Genomic DNA, 15,876 nt, shown 5'->3' with positions numbered 1-15,876 from the left:
TTATAAGTGGGGGAATGTCGGAGAATATTACATTATTCTTGGTTTGATTAAAATTAATATAATTGGGTTAGTTAGTTTTTTGGAAGTTATTCCCATAGGTAGTTTTCATAGGAAAAAATAAGGCTATAGAAAGCCATGACAATGTAACAAATTATTATCTAAAAACAATTGGTACATTGTTTCTATGTTTTATAATTTTTGTAATAATGGCTTTTATCAAATTTCTCTACCATTTTTAACAATATCTCCTTAATTTATCTTCTCTATATATAATATAGGGTATACATTATTCCATATTAGTATGTTTTAAATATACTAAAGAAATTAAGGCAATCTTAAAAAAAGTTTGAATTATTCAATTATTATTAAATCTATGTATTATTTTATAATTGACCCAGTAATTATCTGATTATTATACATTCTATGTATTATTTGATGATTCACTTAGCATCCTTTATTGAGTTCAAGTTATTCTCTACTAAAAGACCTTTATAATAATGTTTAGTGAAATGTTTAATAATAAAATCAATATATTCTAGGTATGTGAGTCAACTAAAGTTGACTAAGATTGAAATTAAAAATGATTTGTATAAAAATTAAAATATATAAATACACTTTTAACTTCAATTGATGTGATGCTGTGATAGAATACTCATATCTAAGATCTAAAATTACATTCTAGATTAGAGAGAAGATATAAATTATAGTTAAATTATGTGTTTAGGATACATTGTGTCAACAATCTTATTAATAGATACAACCATATACATATTTGTTCATGATTTTAATATAAGAATAATAACTATTTTCAAGAACTTACAAATCTTATTTGTATAATGATATATAAAGAAAGAAAAAAAGGCATGACACTAGGAGCATCATTGGGCTTTCTATATAAGGATTGTTTTTTAAGACTTCCTTCAATAGCAGTTAAGTCTAAGTTAATACTGACAATGAAATTGATGTGATGTGATAATCTATGTTGTTGAGCTAGCTATTGAACTTTATTAAAGCTTGATGCAAATTGATGAGGGATTGTGTTAGATAAGTTATTTAGTGTTATTTTGATGATTAGTGTCAATTGTTGATTGTTGATGGATGATTATTATTGATTGCTAATGTTAATTATAAATCACAATTGATGACTAATTCATGCAAAAAGATGAATGTGTTTTTTGCCCTTTTGATGTTTTGTTATTCCATTATGTGATGATGCACAAGTGTTTTAGGATGACATCTTTATACACATCTCTCTCTCTCTCTGTGTATATATATATATATCAAAATTTTGATACCCATGTTGATAGATAATAAACATATCTAAAAATAGCTAGCCTTGATTATTTGAAATTTAGAAACATAAAAGATGTGATTATGTCTACAATCATAAGTTAATAAAAATTAGATTAAGTATATTTTAAATAAAAGAAACAAAATATTCAATTGAATCTCAAATCAATAAATGTATCAAAATAACTAGAATAAATTAAATAACTAAAGATAAAACTATATACATTTATCTGTGATATTATATTAGTATAAAATTCTCAAATCTTTCTGTCTTTTGCATTCAAATATTCCGATTGCCATATCTATAGAAACTTGGAAAACACGTCGAATTTATTGTGCAACATTAAAGATTGGCTAGGCTATGCCCTTTAACAGTACATAGAGGCAAAGTTTAAGAAAACTAATATATAGCTGAACTCGGTGGGGCCGCTGCAGCTGGTTATCACAATGTTCAAACGTTATTGCAGAGAGTGTTTTATGGCGGATGTGATAATGCGTAACGCAATGTTCACTATGTCTTTAAGGAAGAGTCGAAAAACTAGACAGTGCGATCGAACTATACGATATTAACTAAGAGGCAAAAGTTTTCAGGCATGGGTCCTCCTCAAAAATGATGTTTCATCCATTATATTTTTTATAATGAAGATTTTCTATCATTCACAAAGTTATTTTACTTAACCATTATATTTTGGCTTGTTTGCTGAGAAGAATAATAGATCTGTGTCGCTCTAGAGAGGGCTACAGAGCTAAGCTATGGCTCCCCACGCTCTTCTCATTCCTCTTCCTGCACAGGGTCACGTTAACCCCATGATGCAGCTCGCCTGGAAGCTTGTCTCTCATGGATTCTTCGTCACTTTCCTCAACTCCGACAGCAATCATAACCGCATACTCACAGCCAACACTCCAAATTCCTTCTTTGATAACATCCGAATGATATCCGTTCCCGTTGAAATCCCGCCTATTGATACTCTGAAAGGCATTAATGAAAATGGAATTGAGGCGTTGGCAAAGGACATGGGGCCTTCTGTAATTGATAGAGTCATTAAGGAAATAAACGCCAGGGAAGAAGAAAACAAGGTCACCTGTATAATTGCAGACGTCTGGATGTGCTTTGGCTTGCAACCAGTAGCCACGCTCCATAAACTTCCCCTCGCCGCTTTTCACACTTCTCCTGTTTCACTCTTCGCCATGCGCTACTTAGTGCCCATCTGGTCTCGCTTGGCATCCTTCATTCTAATGGTAACATATAATCATACTCTTCCAATCGATTTTAGTTTTTATTCGATGATGCAAATGACATTTCAAAACATCTTTCATCTTTGTGGGTTTTATGTGAAGGAATTGCAAAGGAAGATTAAAAAATGAAATATCTTCCCTGCATGCCGGCGCTGCATTCTGGAGATCTTCCGTGGTTGTGGGCAGGCGAATACATGTTTCGGAAAGGGATTCGCATGGGAGAAGAAATCAAGGCCATCAAATGGGTCCTCTTCAATTCTTTCTTAGAGATTGAAGCTCCAGTAGTGGAAACGTTGTCGAAAGAAGTGGGCGTTTATCCAATAGGTCCTCTAATTCCTCCTGAGTTTCTCCATAGCAGGACAAGCACGAATGTCCTTCCAAGCTTCTGGAAGAATGACACAGATTGCTTACAGTGGTTAGATAAACAGTGTGCACACTCTGTGATTTACATATCTTTTGGAACTTTGGCAGGTCTGAGCGAAAAGCAATTGGAAGAGCTTGCTCTGGGAGTGGAGGCCACACGGAGACCATTTTTGTGGGTTGTGCGCTCCGATCTAATGAAAGGAAGCAAAGTTATTTTACCTGCTGGTTTCTTGGAGCGCGTGAGAGATAGAGGTTGCTTAGTTTCGTGGGTGCCACAGTTAGAGGTGTTATCTCATCCTTCCATAGCCTGTTTTGTGACTCACTGTGGATGGAACTCTGTACAGGAAAGCATCACCATGGGCGTGCCCATGCTTTGTTGGCCTCATTTTTCAGACCAATTTCTTAACCGCACGTATGTTGTGGACGTGTGGAAATTGGGTCTATCATTCAATGCGAATAGCCAAGGAATTATAGAGCAGGGGGAATTTGTGAAAAGTGTAGAGATTTTGCTGGAATCGGAACAAGGCCTGGAGATCAGAGAGGAAGCGAAAAAATTGAAGATAATTGCTAGGGATGCAGTCAAGGACGGGGGATCCTCATCGAATAACTTTAATCTATTTGTCACTGCCATGAAGCGACAACCGAATGAATGACTTGCTTTGTTTCATTTCTTTCGTTATCCTGCAGAAAGGGATCTGTTTTGTTTCATTGCGTCTTGTGTCCTACTTTCCACATAGGTTATGTCATCCATGCTGTTACAAAATGTTCTTTCTTGTTCAGCAACCTGTTGTAAAATCAAAACAATGTTGTGTTAAACGGTATTTTGCTAAAAATAGACCTTGACCATGGTTTCATTTTGCTGAACTCTTCATGTAGATAGTGAAGGGTGTATTAATTACTAATATAAATGTGTTTTTTAAAAAATTTTTGGTGGATTGAGTTTTGTATAGGTCCATTAATATATAAAATAAAATTATAATTCAATAAAATTATAATTCAATGATAAGATATGGAGAAATTTTAATTTTTTGTTTTATTTGGTAATTAGATTTTTTTATTTTTATAATTAAAACTAATAAATTAAATAGATTTTAATGTTGAAAGCATCATCCTACAAGATGTAGTAATATTAGGTTCATAAAATTAAAATGTAATAAATCATTCATATATTATAAAATAAAAAATATAGTAATTATGAACACACATATATCAAATGTTGTTTGTATTCTTGGAGTCATTTATGTTTTTGAAGATTCACATGTTTGTTTTATTTTAGAGTCAAATAAGATATCAAATGAATAAAGAATAACAAGATATCATTGGAGGATGGCGAAAATAAAGGAAGGAGATTTGTTATCATGTCGAGCTTACTTCTCACTTAGTGGTGATCCATGCATGAGAAGCACATCCTTTTCTCATTTGTGTCCCTAAAGAAAAGTGGGGATTGCATTATTTTTATCCTTTCAAGGACCAAGGGGGTTAGATTTTCTTGTGGGTTCACTTGGCATATTCACATTTGGTTGGTGTTTTGTACATTGGAGAAGGTATTGTTTCCACAACATTAGAGGAGGGATTCGACATAATTGAAGGAGATGTAGACTCTTAAAGGAGAGTTGTTTTATCATTGGTAGCACTAGAGGAGACATTAGACACACTTGGAAGAGATGTGAACTTTTGGAGGAAAGGTGACTCATTGTGCAAGAAGGTTGGAAACACTTAATATTCTCTCATGTTGTGCAAATGGTTGCAAGTTCTACAATAAAAAAGATTTCAATCAATGAGATTAGTTTGGTATTTTTTGGGTGAGCAAGGAGGATAGGTTAAGGTGCTTGGTCAAAGTCTCCAGAAGGGTTGTTGTGATCAACCCATAGAATGTTTTATCCTTTGTTGAGATTAATGTGAGGGGGAGGGGGGGAGGGGGGAGATGCAGGAGAATATTACGTATTCTTGGTTGGCTTAAATAATTAATAAAATTAGGTTGGTTAGTTTTTGAGAATTTATTCCTATAGGTAGTTTTTATAGGAAAAACCAAGGCTTTAAAAAGCCGTTACAATGTAACAAATTATTATCTAAAAAAAATTGATGCATTATTTCTATCTTTTACAATTTTGTTAATAATTTCTCGATTTGATTATCAAGTTGTGCTCTACCATCTTTTAAAAATATCTCTTCAATTTATCTATGGTTCTAAATTATACTCAATTTATCTTCTCTAGACTATTATACAATTTATGTATCACTATCATTTTATGATTGATACAATATATTTAATTGAATTCAAGTTATTCTCTACCAAAAGATCTACATAATAAATTTTAGTTAGTGTTTAGTGAAATGTTTTTAAAAAAAGTCAATATATTCAAGGTATATAAGTCAACTAAAGTGGACTAAGATTGAAATTAAAAAAGATTTGAAATTGAATTGAAATATATCAATATAATTTAAAATTTAATTGATGTAATGCTATGATAGAATGCTCATATTTAAGATCTAAAATTAGATTCTAGATTAGAGAGAAGAAATAAATTAAATCATAGCTAAATTATGTGTTTGGGATACATTGTGTAACAATTCTTATTTATAGGTACAACCTATCCATTTTTAATTTTATTTATTTTTAACACCATAATCATTATTTTCAAACATTCACAGCTTCTATTTATGCAACAATATATAAAGAAAGAAAGAAAAAAGTGGCAATAAGGAACAACATTGGGATTTCTATATAAGGTTTGTTTAAGACTTACTTGCACGTTGGTTGAGTCTTGAAACTAAGTTAACAATGATAAAAAGTTATAGAGTGGCAGTGAAATTGATGTGAAATTGATATGATGTGATAATGTATGTTGTTGAGCTAGCCATTGAATCTATATTAATGCTTGATGCAAATTGATGAAAAGTTGTGTTAGAAAAATTATTTAGTTTTATCTTTGATGATTGTTGATGGATGATTATTATTGATCACTAATGTTAATTATAAATCAAAAGTGATGGCTAATCCATGCAAAAAAGAGAAGTGTTCTTTGTCCTTTTGATGTTTTGTTATTCTCTTATGTGATGATGCACAAGTGTCTTAGGATGACATCTTTACTTACACAACTCTATATATATAAATTCAAAATTTCGATACCTATATTGATAAATAATGATCATATCTAAAAATTGTTAACCTTGATTATTTAAAATTTAGAAACTTAAAAGATGTGATTATGCCTACAATCCTACAAAAAAATAATCACAATTTATTAAAAATTAGACTAAATATATTTTAAATAAAAAATGACAAAATATTAAAATAAATCTCGAATCAATAGATATATCAAAATAACTAAAATAAATTAAATAAACATAAAACTATATATATCCACTTTTCTACTCTGATATTTTATCACAACTATCATTCTACGGTGAACCATAAAATTATTTCTTATTTATCTGTCCTTTTTCATTAAAATATTCCGATTGCCATATCTATACATAGCAAAGGATATAGTAACTTGGAAAGCACCTCGAATTTATTCTATTGCAACATCAAATAGTGGGTTTGGCTATTCCCTTTAACAATACCAAGAGGCAAAGTTTTAAAAAACAAGTTTTCAGGCACATGGGTCCCTTCTCAAAATGATGTTTAATCCATTATATTTTTTATAATGAAGATTTTCTGTCATCCACAAAAAAAACTTTTAAGTTATCCATTCTGTTTTGGCTTCTTTGCTGAGAAGAATAATAGATTTGTGTCGGTCTGGAGAGGGATACAGAACTAAGCTATGGCTCCCCACGCTCTTCTCATTCCTCTTCCTGCACAGGGTCACGTTAATCCCATGATGCAGCTCGCCTGGAAGCTCGTCTCCCATGGATTCCTCCTCACTTTCCTCAACTCCGACACCAATCATAACCGCATACTCACAGCCAACACTCCAAATTCCTTCATTCATGATAACATCCGAATGATATCCGTTCCCGTTGAAATCCCCCTAATGGATACTCCGGAAGGAATTGAAAATGGAATTGAGTTGTTGGCAAAGGACATGGGGCCTTCTGTAATTGATAGAGTCATTCAGGAAATAAACGCCAGGGAAGAAGAAAACAAGGTCACCTGTATAATTGCAGACGTCTGGATGTGCTTTGGCTTACAGGCGGTAGCCACGCTCCATGAACTTCCCCTCGCCGCTTTTCACACAGCTCTTGTTTCACTCTTCGCCATTCGCTACTTTAGTGCCCATCTGCTCTAGCTTGGCATCCTTCATTCTGATGGTAACATAAAATCATACTCTTTCAATCGATTTTAGCATTTATTTTTATGATGGAAACGACATTTAAAAACCTCTTTCATCTTTGTGGGTTTTATGTGAAGGAATTCCAAAGGAAAATAAAAAAACAAAATATCTCCCCTCCATGCCGGCGCTGCATTCTGGAGATCTTCCGTGGTTGTGGGCAGGCGAATACATGTTCCGGAAAGGGATTCGCATGGGAGAAGAAATCAAGCCCATCAAATGGGTCCTCTTCAATTCTTTCTTAGAGATTGAAGCTCCAGTTGTCGAAACGTTGTCTAAAGAAGTGGGCGTTTATCCAATAGGTCCTCTAATTCCTCCCGAGTTTCTCCATAGCAGGACGACCACGAAGGTTCTTCCAAGCTTCTGGAAAAATGATACAGGATGCTTACAGTGGCTACATAAACAGTGTGCAGACTCTGTGATCTACATATCTTTTGGAAGTTTGGCAGTTCTGAGTGAAAAACAATTGGAAGAGCTCGCTCTGGGAGTAGAGGCCACACGGAGACCATTTCTGTGGGTTGTGCGCTCCGATCTAATGAAAGGAAGCCAAGCTGTTTTACCTGCTGGTTTCTTGGATCGAGTGAGAGATAGAGGTTGCATAGTTTCGTGGGCGCCACAGTTAGAGGTGTTATCTCATCCTTCCATAGCCTGTTTTGTGACTCACTGTGGATGGAACTCTGTGCAGGAAAGCATCACCATGGGCGTGCCCATGCTTTGTTGGCCTTATTTTGCAGACCAGTTTCTTAACCGCACGTATGTTGTGGATGTGTGGAAATTGGGTCTGCCATTGAATGCGAATAGCCAAGGAATGATAGAGCAGGAAGAGTTTGTAAAAGGCGTAGAGATTTTGCTGGAATCGGAACAAGGCCTTGAAATAAGAGAGGGAGCTAGAAAATTGAAGATTATTGCTAGGGATGCAGTCAAGGACGGGGGATCCTCATCGAATAATTTTAATCTATTCGTTACCGCCATGAAGCGACAACTGAATGAATGATTTTCTTTTTGGAGCCATTATTTTGTTTCACTTCTTTTGTTATCCCGGAGAAAGGGATATGTTTTGTTTCATTTTGTCTCGTGTCCTACTTCCACATAAGGTATGTCATCCATGCTGTCACAAAACGTTCTTTCTCGTTTGGCAACTTGTGGTAAAATCAAAACAATGTTGTGTTAACAGCTATTTTGCTAAAAATAGACCTTAACCATGTTTTAATTTTGCTAAACTCTTCATGTAGATAGTGAAGGGTGTATTAATTGATAATACAAATGTGTTTTTGGTTTTATTGGATTGAGTTTTGTATATGGACATTGATGATATAAAATAAAATGTTAATTCAATGATAAGGTTCGAAATTTTTTAAAAATTTGTTTTACTCATTACTTAGATTTTTTATTTAATTAATAGTAATAAATTAAATTTTTAATTTTTAATATTGAAGGTATTATTTTACAAGGTGTAGCAATATTAAATTCATAAAATTATAATGTAATAAACTATTCATATATTGTAAAATAAAAAAATATAGTAACTATATTTAAAAGTGATGTAAATGGACTCCTAAAACTCAGGCGCTGATCACCAACTAAATTTTTAGGAGGAGATTCTTTTAATTGTTTTTACTATGTTTAGTAGAAGATTTTAGTGGGTTAGACTATTAGAAATTGTGGCAACATGGATTCTATAATTAGAGAGTTAGAGCTTGATTAAGAGTAAGTGTCTTTGAGAGTAATGAGAGGAGATATTTAGGCTAGAGATTTGTAACGTGGGGGAAAGATGATGATAGAAGAATTGAGCTTTGAGGTATGAAAAATATTTTCTTGGTTAATAGAAATATTTCTCTTGCTATTTTCTAAGTTCTCTTATTTTTAGTTAATTAACCCTTTTGGATAACATTATCTATTTGTTTCCTTTTGTAGTTGTTTGTTGTGAGTAATAAAGAATCTTTAATGCTTCTTAAATTTATGTTTGTGTGTATTGGAAAAGTCATATTTGGAGGTTTGTGCTAAGGTGGGTGTTTGGATCAGTTTGGTATTAGGGCAATTTGCACAGTTTATGAAAATGATGAAAGATTGGTTGTGAAAGAGGAATGTGAGTAGATTTGTGCATTCCATTAAGGAGGACATAATACATGGGTTTTGGCATTAGGTAGTAGCTCATTGTGTCATCTTTGACATTGGTTTGAGATTTACATTTCAAGTTCATCTACAAAGATTTCTATTCTCAACATGCTCTATGGTATGAAATTTAAGGTCTTCAATGTTTCTTGTGATGTGAGAACGCATAAGGTTGTTTAGAGCTAGAGGAGTCTGAGGAAAACCACATAGTTGGGGAAGGAGAAAAAACATAACAAAGTAGAACACTGCAAAATGCAACTAGCCTATGTAGTAATGAAGAAATTACTAATTATAAATTTAGAGGAGGCCCATGAGTGTCAAAGTTGCTGCTACAACTTAGAAGACATCCCATGTCGAGAGAAACCATAAATTTAATGTTTAAGAAGAACAAGGGAGATGTAATTTTTGTGAGAAATATGTATCATTGATCTAAATGAATTATGTTGTGTTGTGATGAACCACTTTGTTCTAAAAGTGAGAGTTTAGAGGAAGCAAGGAGGAAGTGTAGCCATGTGCTTGAACTTTGGCTGTAAAGTCAAATATGGAATGATATCATGATGTGAAAAAGAAGATAACCAAATTGGAAGGAAGAGTAAGACAAAGGAAGAGAAAGAAGCTAACAAAGAAACAATAAAAAAGGAGTTACAAAAGTTAGAGATTGAGTTAAAAGAGTTATGGTGTCTAGTGGAGGAATGTGATTTATGGAACCATGAGCAAGAAAAGAAGGATAAATCTATAGCAAAGGTGTTGAAGAGTTATAAGAAGGTGAAAAAGAATGGTGAGAACAATTATTCACCTTGTGGGCAAGAGCCATTATTAGAGAGGAATTTCATTGAGTCAAGGATTAAATAATGAGTGGAACCATTAGAGTAGGAAAGATTAAATCCCTTGAATAGTTTGAAAAAATAGTAATGGATAAAAAACATTTGAATGAGATCTTCCAAGAGCATAAATAAATGAATGGGACAAAGCTAATTTTGATGGAGGTGTTGATTTGTGTTACCTAGAAGAAGAGGAATAAATTGAAGATTATAATGTAGAAAGAGAAGAATTGAAAGATGGCTATGAGAAGGAATGCATCCTATACAAGAGGATTGAATTGTCGTAGAAATGAAAGCAATCCACATTGGAGAGGAAGCTGCAATAGAGATAGTAGATCATAAGTGATGAATAATTCACACAATTTAAAGGAAAAAGCTCTTCATTCTTTTAATGTTTTGTTATTTTATTATAAGATGATGCACAAAGTGTGTCAAGATGACATCTTTATATACACAACTCTACACATAAAAATTCAAATTTTGATACGTATATTGATAAATAATGATTATATTTCAAATTTGCTAACCCTCGATTTTAAAATTTAGAAACACAAAGAATGTGATTATACCTACAATCCTATCGAAAAACATAATCACAAACTAATAAAAATTAGATTAAACATATTTTAAACCAAAAAGTAATAAAATATTAAATTAAATCCTAAATCTATATATAAAATTTTTTCCTAGTGTGATACACAACCATCATTCTACGTTGAACTATAAAATTCTCCCTTATTAGCCGTTAGGCTTGTTATGTTGGGAACTTACATCAGAATCTCCTCACATCTTACGCCTGACGTTTCCCTCCATTGCCGTAAAAAAGGTGGGTGCTCTGCAGCTGGGTTAGTTTTGAAATCAAATGAATTATTGGTATTAGCAAGAATCTGCACACTTGTCACTTGTCTTGTTTGTGGTCATTTCATAATCATCTGTTGAGGGAAATGAACCCAATGGTGAAAATGATGCCCCTGATAATTCATTTTCATTTGGGTCGAGAGACTACTTTGCAGATACATAAACCTGATATTTGAGGATAGAATTGCCAATCATGTCTAGGCTATTTTATGTTTTATTTCTTGAGCCATTGATTTCCCCACCCTAATGGACGACTTAGATTGAGTATCCACACAAGGCATTGGGTATACACATATATGTGGCATAATTAGTAGAATTAAGGTTATTCTAGGAGTGTCAGGAATGGTAATTGTTCCAACTAACTAAGTTATGTCATTAACAATAATATGGGTAATAGTTACAATTATAATTAGTAATGTAATAGATAGTGATATTATTGTGATTTTTAAAAACATTAATGTTATTTCGCAATATCATGATTGGAATGAACATTGATGTTATTGTTATAAAACACAAATGATATTAGTAATTTTATGATTAAAATAAATAATATTATCATGTTATGGCATATAATAATAATATTGCAATGTTACAAGAGTTGGTGAATGTAAATATCAGACTCAAGGTAATAACATTAGTACTATCAATGACCTCCAACATGAATGTCATTATCAAATAATATATTTGGAATCTAGATATAATGTTAATGCTACTAAATTAATTTTAAAATTATTGTGGTCATAATGATTAGATCAAGTGACACTATTAATGTCACAAAAAGAGCTTTAATATGGTTATTGTATTAAGGTTGATGAATAATAATACTAATATTCAATCATGAATATTAACTACATAGTTAGATCAAGCAACAATATCAATGTTAATACTATTAGTGTTCTCTTGAGAGTGGTAGTAATATGTTAATGATTTTATGGTTGAAACAAGTAGAATGTATATGGTGCTATGAGAAGCATAATGTTAATATATAAGTGATTCATTACTATTATGTTAGTAGAATTATGGCCACCTTAAAAAAAAGAAAAAGGTATCAGTTCATTGAATTTACAATCTAAATTGGAATTGATTGATGTCAAATACATATTACAAGATTTTGAGGGAATGAAGAATTAGATATCTTAAAGTTTGCAAATGGAGTTTAAAGGATTTGTAATTTTGTCTAATAACATATGCAAATGGTATTTTTTTGACTAGTTACTTCTCTAATAATATTGTGACAACAACCTCTTCATCTCAAATAATTAGTCTATATCTTACTATCAGCGTAACCCTTACAATTCTTTTTGATGTAAGTACTAGCTTATGAATCTTTGGATTGCCATATCTATCCATAGCACCATCTTACAAGTAATCCATCTCTTCTAGAGGGAAAGTGTTGTTATGAAGGGGCATTGAATGAGCTCACATGCCTTGACTTTGCTTCCACTTTTCACCTGCAAAACAGACCACGTGCCTTGACTGTACTGCCACGTTTTGCATGAATTATAGAGCAGCACTCGCGTGCCCCGCCCATACCTTCACTTTTTTTCATGCAAATGGCTATAGAGTCTACACGCCCTATTTGTGCTGGGCTAATGCGAAGATAGGATGAGTTACACAGCAAAAGAAATCAGTCAATATATATAGTAACAGTTCCAGATCATAGCAGGTAATACTTTTTGATCTGATCTCATACTGTATTTGGCTGCCTTCACTTGGTATGAACATCAGATTGCTGTTAACTGCCAAATTTGTAAACATCAAATTGTTGACGCATCAAAGCAAAGCAAAGACTCAAACAAATTTGATGATGATTGATGCTGAAAGAAGATGCTTTTAATTGGTTAAATTAATTGTTTAACTGCAGAATTAACTCTTCTAATATGTTTGCAAATGGTCCCAGCATTTCTAGGATTTCATTTGAGGCTACAAACAGTCCATATCTCTCATCTTATATTCTAATTTCTAATTGTTCCAATGAAAGTTTTTCTCTGATTTGTGTGTTCAATCTTCTAATGAATCCCTACAAATTGTAACTTGCATAGAATTCCATTGATGAGAACAGAAAATGGGCTTATCATCATTACCATCTTTTGATTCGTAAGATAGATTTATACTGATTGGATGACTTTGAATTACAGCCAGCACAAAGAGCAAATTTCAGCTCTATTACATTTTGGTGCTTGATCTGAATCAACTCAGAGCAACTGTTGACGAGTTATATTCTCCAAAGAGTTATATTCTGAAATTGTATGTCTATGTTTTGGATTTGTATTCCTGAAAGAAGATGATTGTTTTAGTTATTTCAGGTGAATTTGTTGGATTTTTTGTTTATAAATTCCTTCCACGGAACTTAGCAAAACCTATCGGACAACCGTTGCACCCAAAAACGCTTAGTTAAACATTATTGAGCACAGTGTTTTATGGTGGATGTGGCCATGACTAACGCAGAGTCAGAAAGCTAGATAAGTACAATCGCTATATGATATCGACTAAGAGACAAAAGTTTTCAGGCATGGGTCCCTTCTCAAAATGATGCTTCATCCATTATATTTTTTATAATGAAGATTTTTTATCATCCACAAGAAAAACTCGTTAGTTATCCATTCTACTTTGTCTTCTTTGCTGAGAAGAATAATAGATCTGTGTCGCTCTGGAGAAGGCTACAGAGCTAAGCTATGGCTCCCCACGCTCTTCTCATTCCTCTTCCTGCACAGGGTCACATTAATCCCATGATGCAGCTCGCCTGGAAGCTCGTCTCCCATGGATTCCTCATCACTTTCCTCAACTCTGACAGCACTCATAACCGCATACACAAAGCCAACACTCTAAATTCCTTCTTTGATAACATCCGAATGATATCTGTTCCCTTCGAATTCCCGCCATTGGATAGTCTGGAAGGCATTGAAAATAGAATCGAGTCGTTAATAAAGGGCATGGGGCCTTCAGTAATTGATAAAGTGATTCAGGAAATAAACGCCAGGGAAGAAGAAAACAAGGTCACCTGTATAATTGCAGACGTCTGGATGTGCTTTGGCTTACAGGCGGTAGCCACGCTCCATGAACTTCCCCTCGCCGCTTTTCACACTGCTCTTGTTTCACTCTTCGCCATTCGCTACTTTAGTGCCCATCTGGTCTCGCTTGGCATCCTTCATTCTGATGGTAACATATAATCATACTCTTCCAATCGATTTTACCTTTTATTTCATGATGCAAACGATATTTAAAATCCTCTTTCATCTTTGTGGGTTTTATGTGAAGGAATTCCAAAAGAAGATAAAAAAACAAAATATCTTCCCTGCATGCCGGCGCTCCATTCTGGAGATCTTCCGTGGTTGTAGGCAGGCGAATACATGTTCCGGAAAGGGATTCGCATGGGAGAAGAAATCAAGGACATCAAATGGGTCCTCTTCAATTCTTTCATAGAGATTGAAGCTCCAGTAGTCGAAACGTTGTCGAAAGAAGTGGGCGTTTATCCAATAGGTCCTCTAATTCCTCCTGAGTTTCTGATCGATAGCAGGACAAGCACGAAGGTTCTTCCAAGCTTCAGAAAGACTGACACAGATTGCTTACAATGGCTAGATAAACAGTGTGCCCACTCTGTGATCTACATATCCTTTGGAAGTACTGGAATTCTAAGTGAAAAGCAACTGGAAGAGCTTGCTCTGGGATTGGAGGCCACCCAGAGACCATTTCTGTGGGTTGTGCGCTCCGATCTGATGAAAGGAAGCGAAGCTAATTTACCTGTTGGTTTCTTGGAGCAAGTGAGAGATAGAGGTTGCATAGTTTCGTGGGCGCCACAGTTAGAGGTGTTATCTCATCCTTCCATAGCCTGTTTTGTAACTCACTGTGGATGGAACTCTGTGCAGGAAAGCATCACCATGGGCGTGCCCATGCTTTGTTGGCCTTACTTTGCAGACCAATTTCTTAACCGCGCGTATGTTGTAGATGTGTGGAAATTGGGTCTGCCATTAAATGCGAATAGCCAAGGAATTATAAAGCAGGGGGAAATTGTGAAAGGTGTGGAGATTTTGCAGGAATCGGAACAAGGCCTGGAGATCAGAGAGGAAGCGAAAAAATTGAAGATAATTGCTAGGGATGCAGTCAAGGACGGGGGCTCCTCATGGAATAACTTTAATCTATTTGTCACAGCTATGAAGCGACAGCCAAATGAATGACTTGCTTTCTGGAGCGATTGTTTTGTTTCACTTGACTACTTATCCTGCAAAAAGCTATTCTTTTATCTTGATAAAGTCGTCCCTTGTGTCGTACTTCCACATAGGTTATGTCAACCATGTTGTTACAAGACATTCTTACTAGTTCAGCAATCTCCTATAAAATAAATAAAATAAAAAAAAAGTGATGTGTTAAAAGCTATTTTGTTAAAAACGGACCTAGAAAGTGAAGGGTGTAAATGCTATCTACTTTGATCATAATTCACGTTGTTATTGTATCATTCAGTAATACAATATTGTTGTTGTTTGGTGGAGTGTGGAGTTTTGTACTTCAATTTTTTGAAGTCTTTATTTTTTTAATTTTATTCAATAATTGGATTTTAAATTTTTTTCGATTGATATAATTAAATAAGATTTTAATGATCTGGTTAATTAAAAGTGAGTTAGGCTTGTACCATTACATATCTGGAGAAAAAAAGTGCCACCTAGGGTGCATGAGAAATGCACACCTAGCTAGAGACAAAACACCAAAAAATAGTAAGGAACCACCAAGCACTAGATGAACCAGTAAACAAAAACCACAAAAAAACCAGTCAACCACCAAAGATAGGAATAAATGGTCAACTGGGTGGAGGCGTTACCCTCTTGACAATCTTTACAGTCCTAAAAATTTATTAGAATGTGATTTTTTTGTTAGAGTCCTTAGCAGAATTCAGAGTACTAGAATTTGGAGTATCTTTAACCATAGAG

The 15,876-nt window shown here is 34.0% G+C and overlaps 5 protein-coding genes across 6 annotated transcripts; all 5 read left to right on the top strand.

The window, feature by feature from the left end:
• The first annotated feature begins 2,043 nt into the window (after window positions 1-2,043).
• Window positions 2,044-2,655, top strand: LOC131870076 (UDP-glycosyltransferase 85A2-like). The gene has a single exon (XM_059215777.1). It carries the CDS (start codon window positions 2,044-2,046, stop codon window positions 2,653-2,655), a length of 612 nt encoding a protein of 203 aa, XP_059071760.1.
• Window positions 2,652-3,542, top strand: LOC131870075 (UDP-glycosyltransferase 74E1-like). The gene has a single exon (XM_059215776.1). The coding sequence runs from the start codon at window positions 2,652-2,654 to the stop codon at window positions 3,540-3,542; it is 891 nt and encodes a 296-aa protein (XP_059071759.1).
• Window positions 3,543-6,596: 3,054 nt separating this feature from the next.
• Window positions 6,597-8,443, top strand: LOC131870082 (UDP-glycosyltransferase 74E1-like). The gene is made up of 2 exons (XM_059215788.1): window positions 6,597-7,143; window positions 7,244-8,443. Exon 2 carries the CDS (start codon window positions 7,285-7,287, stop codon window positions 8,155-8,157), a length of 873 nt encoding a protein of 290 aa, XP_059071771.1. The 5' UTR covers window positions 6,597-7,143; window positions 7,244-7,284; the 3' UTR covers window positions 8,158-8,443.
• A 4,087-nt stretch (window positions 8,444-12,530) lies between these two features.
• Window positions 12,531-15,443, top strand: LOC131870081 (UDP-glycosyltransferase 74E1-like). Of its 2 annotated transcripts, XM_059215787.1 has the most exons (3): window positions 12,531-12,620; window positions 13,093-14,113; window positions 14,213-15,443. In XM_059215787.1, the coding sequence occupies exon 3, from the start codon at window positions 14,305-14,307 to the stop codon at window positions 15,127-15,129; it is 825 nt and encodes a 274-aa protein (XP_059071770.1). In that variant the 5' UTR covers window positions 12,531-12,620; window positions 13,093-14,113; window positions 14,213-14,304; the 3' UTR covers window positions 15,130-15,443. The 2 variants fall into 2 exon arrangements, with proteins under 2 accessions (XP_059071770.1, XP_059071769.1); XM_059215786.1 differs by having other exon boundaries at window positions 12,540-14,113.
• On the top strand, window positions 13,630-14,124 carry LOC131870074 (UDP-glycosyltransferase 85A2-like). Its single transcript, XM_059215775.1, has one exon. It carries the CDS (start codon window positions 13,630-13,632, stop codon window positions 14,122-14,124), a length of 495 nt encoding a protein of 164 aa, XP_059071758.1.
• Window positions 15,444-15,876: the final 433 nt, after the last annotated feature.

Source organism: Cryptomeria japonica, unplaced genomic scaffold, assembly GCF_030272615.1.
Source record: "Cryptomeria japonica unplaced genomic scaffold, Sugi_1.0 HiC_scaffold_281, whole genome shotgun sequence".
In the NCBI taxonomy this organism is placed as follows: Eukaryota; Viridiplantae; Streptophyta; class Pinopsida; order Cupressales; family Cupressaceae; genus Cryptomeria; species Cryptomeria japonica.
The sequence above is the reverse complement of the archived record's forward strand: the minus strand, read 5'-3'. Positions and strand labels throughout refer to the sequence as shown.

What these genes read in the sequence shown, in the direction of transcription:
- LOC131870076 (XM_059215777.1), top strand. Translation starts at nt 2,044, where the DNA reads ATGGCTCCCCACGCTCTTCTCATTCCTCTTCCTGCACAGGGTCACGTT.
- LOC131870075 (XM_059215776.1), top strand. Translation starts at nt 2,652, where the DNA reads ATGAAATATCTTCCCTGCATGCCGGCGCTGCATTCTGGAGATCTTCCG.
- LOC131870082 (XM_059215788.1), top strand. Translation starts at nt 7,285, where the DNA reads ATGCCGGCGCTGCATTCTGGAGATCTTCCGTGGTTGTGGGCAGGCGAA.
- LOC131870074 (XM_059215775.1), top strand. Translation starts at nt 13,630, where the DNA reads ATGGCTCCCCACGCTCTTCTCATTCCTCTTCCTGCACAGGGTCACATT.
- LOC131870081 (XM_059215787.1), top strand. Translation starts at nt 14,305, where the DNA reads ATGTTCCGGAAAGGGATTCGCATGGGAGAAGAAATCAAGGACATCAAA.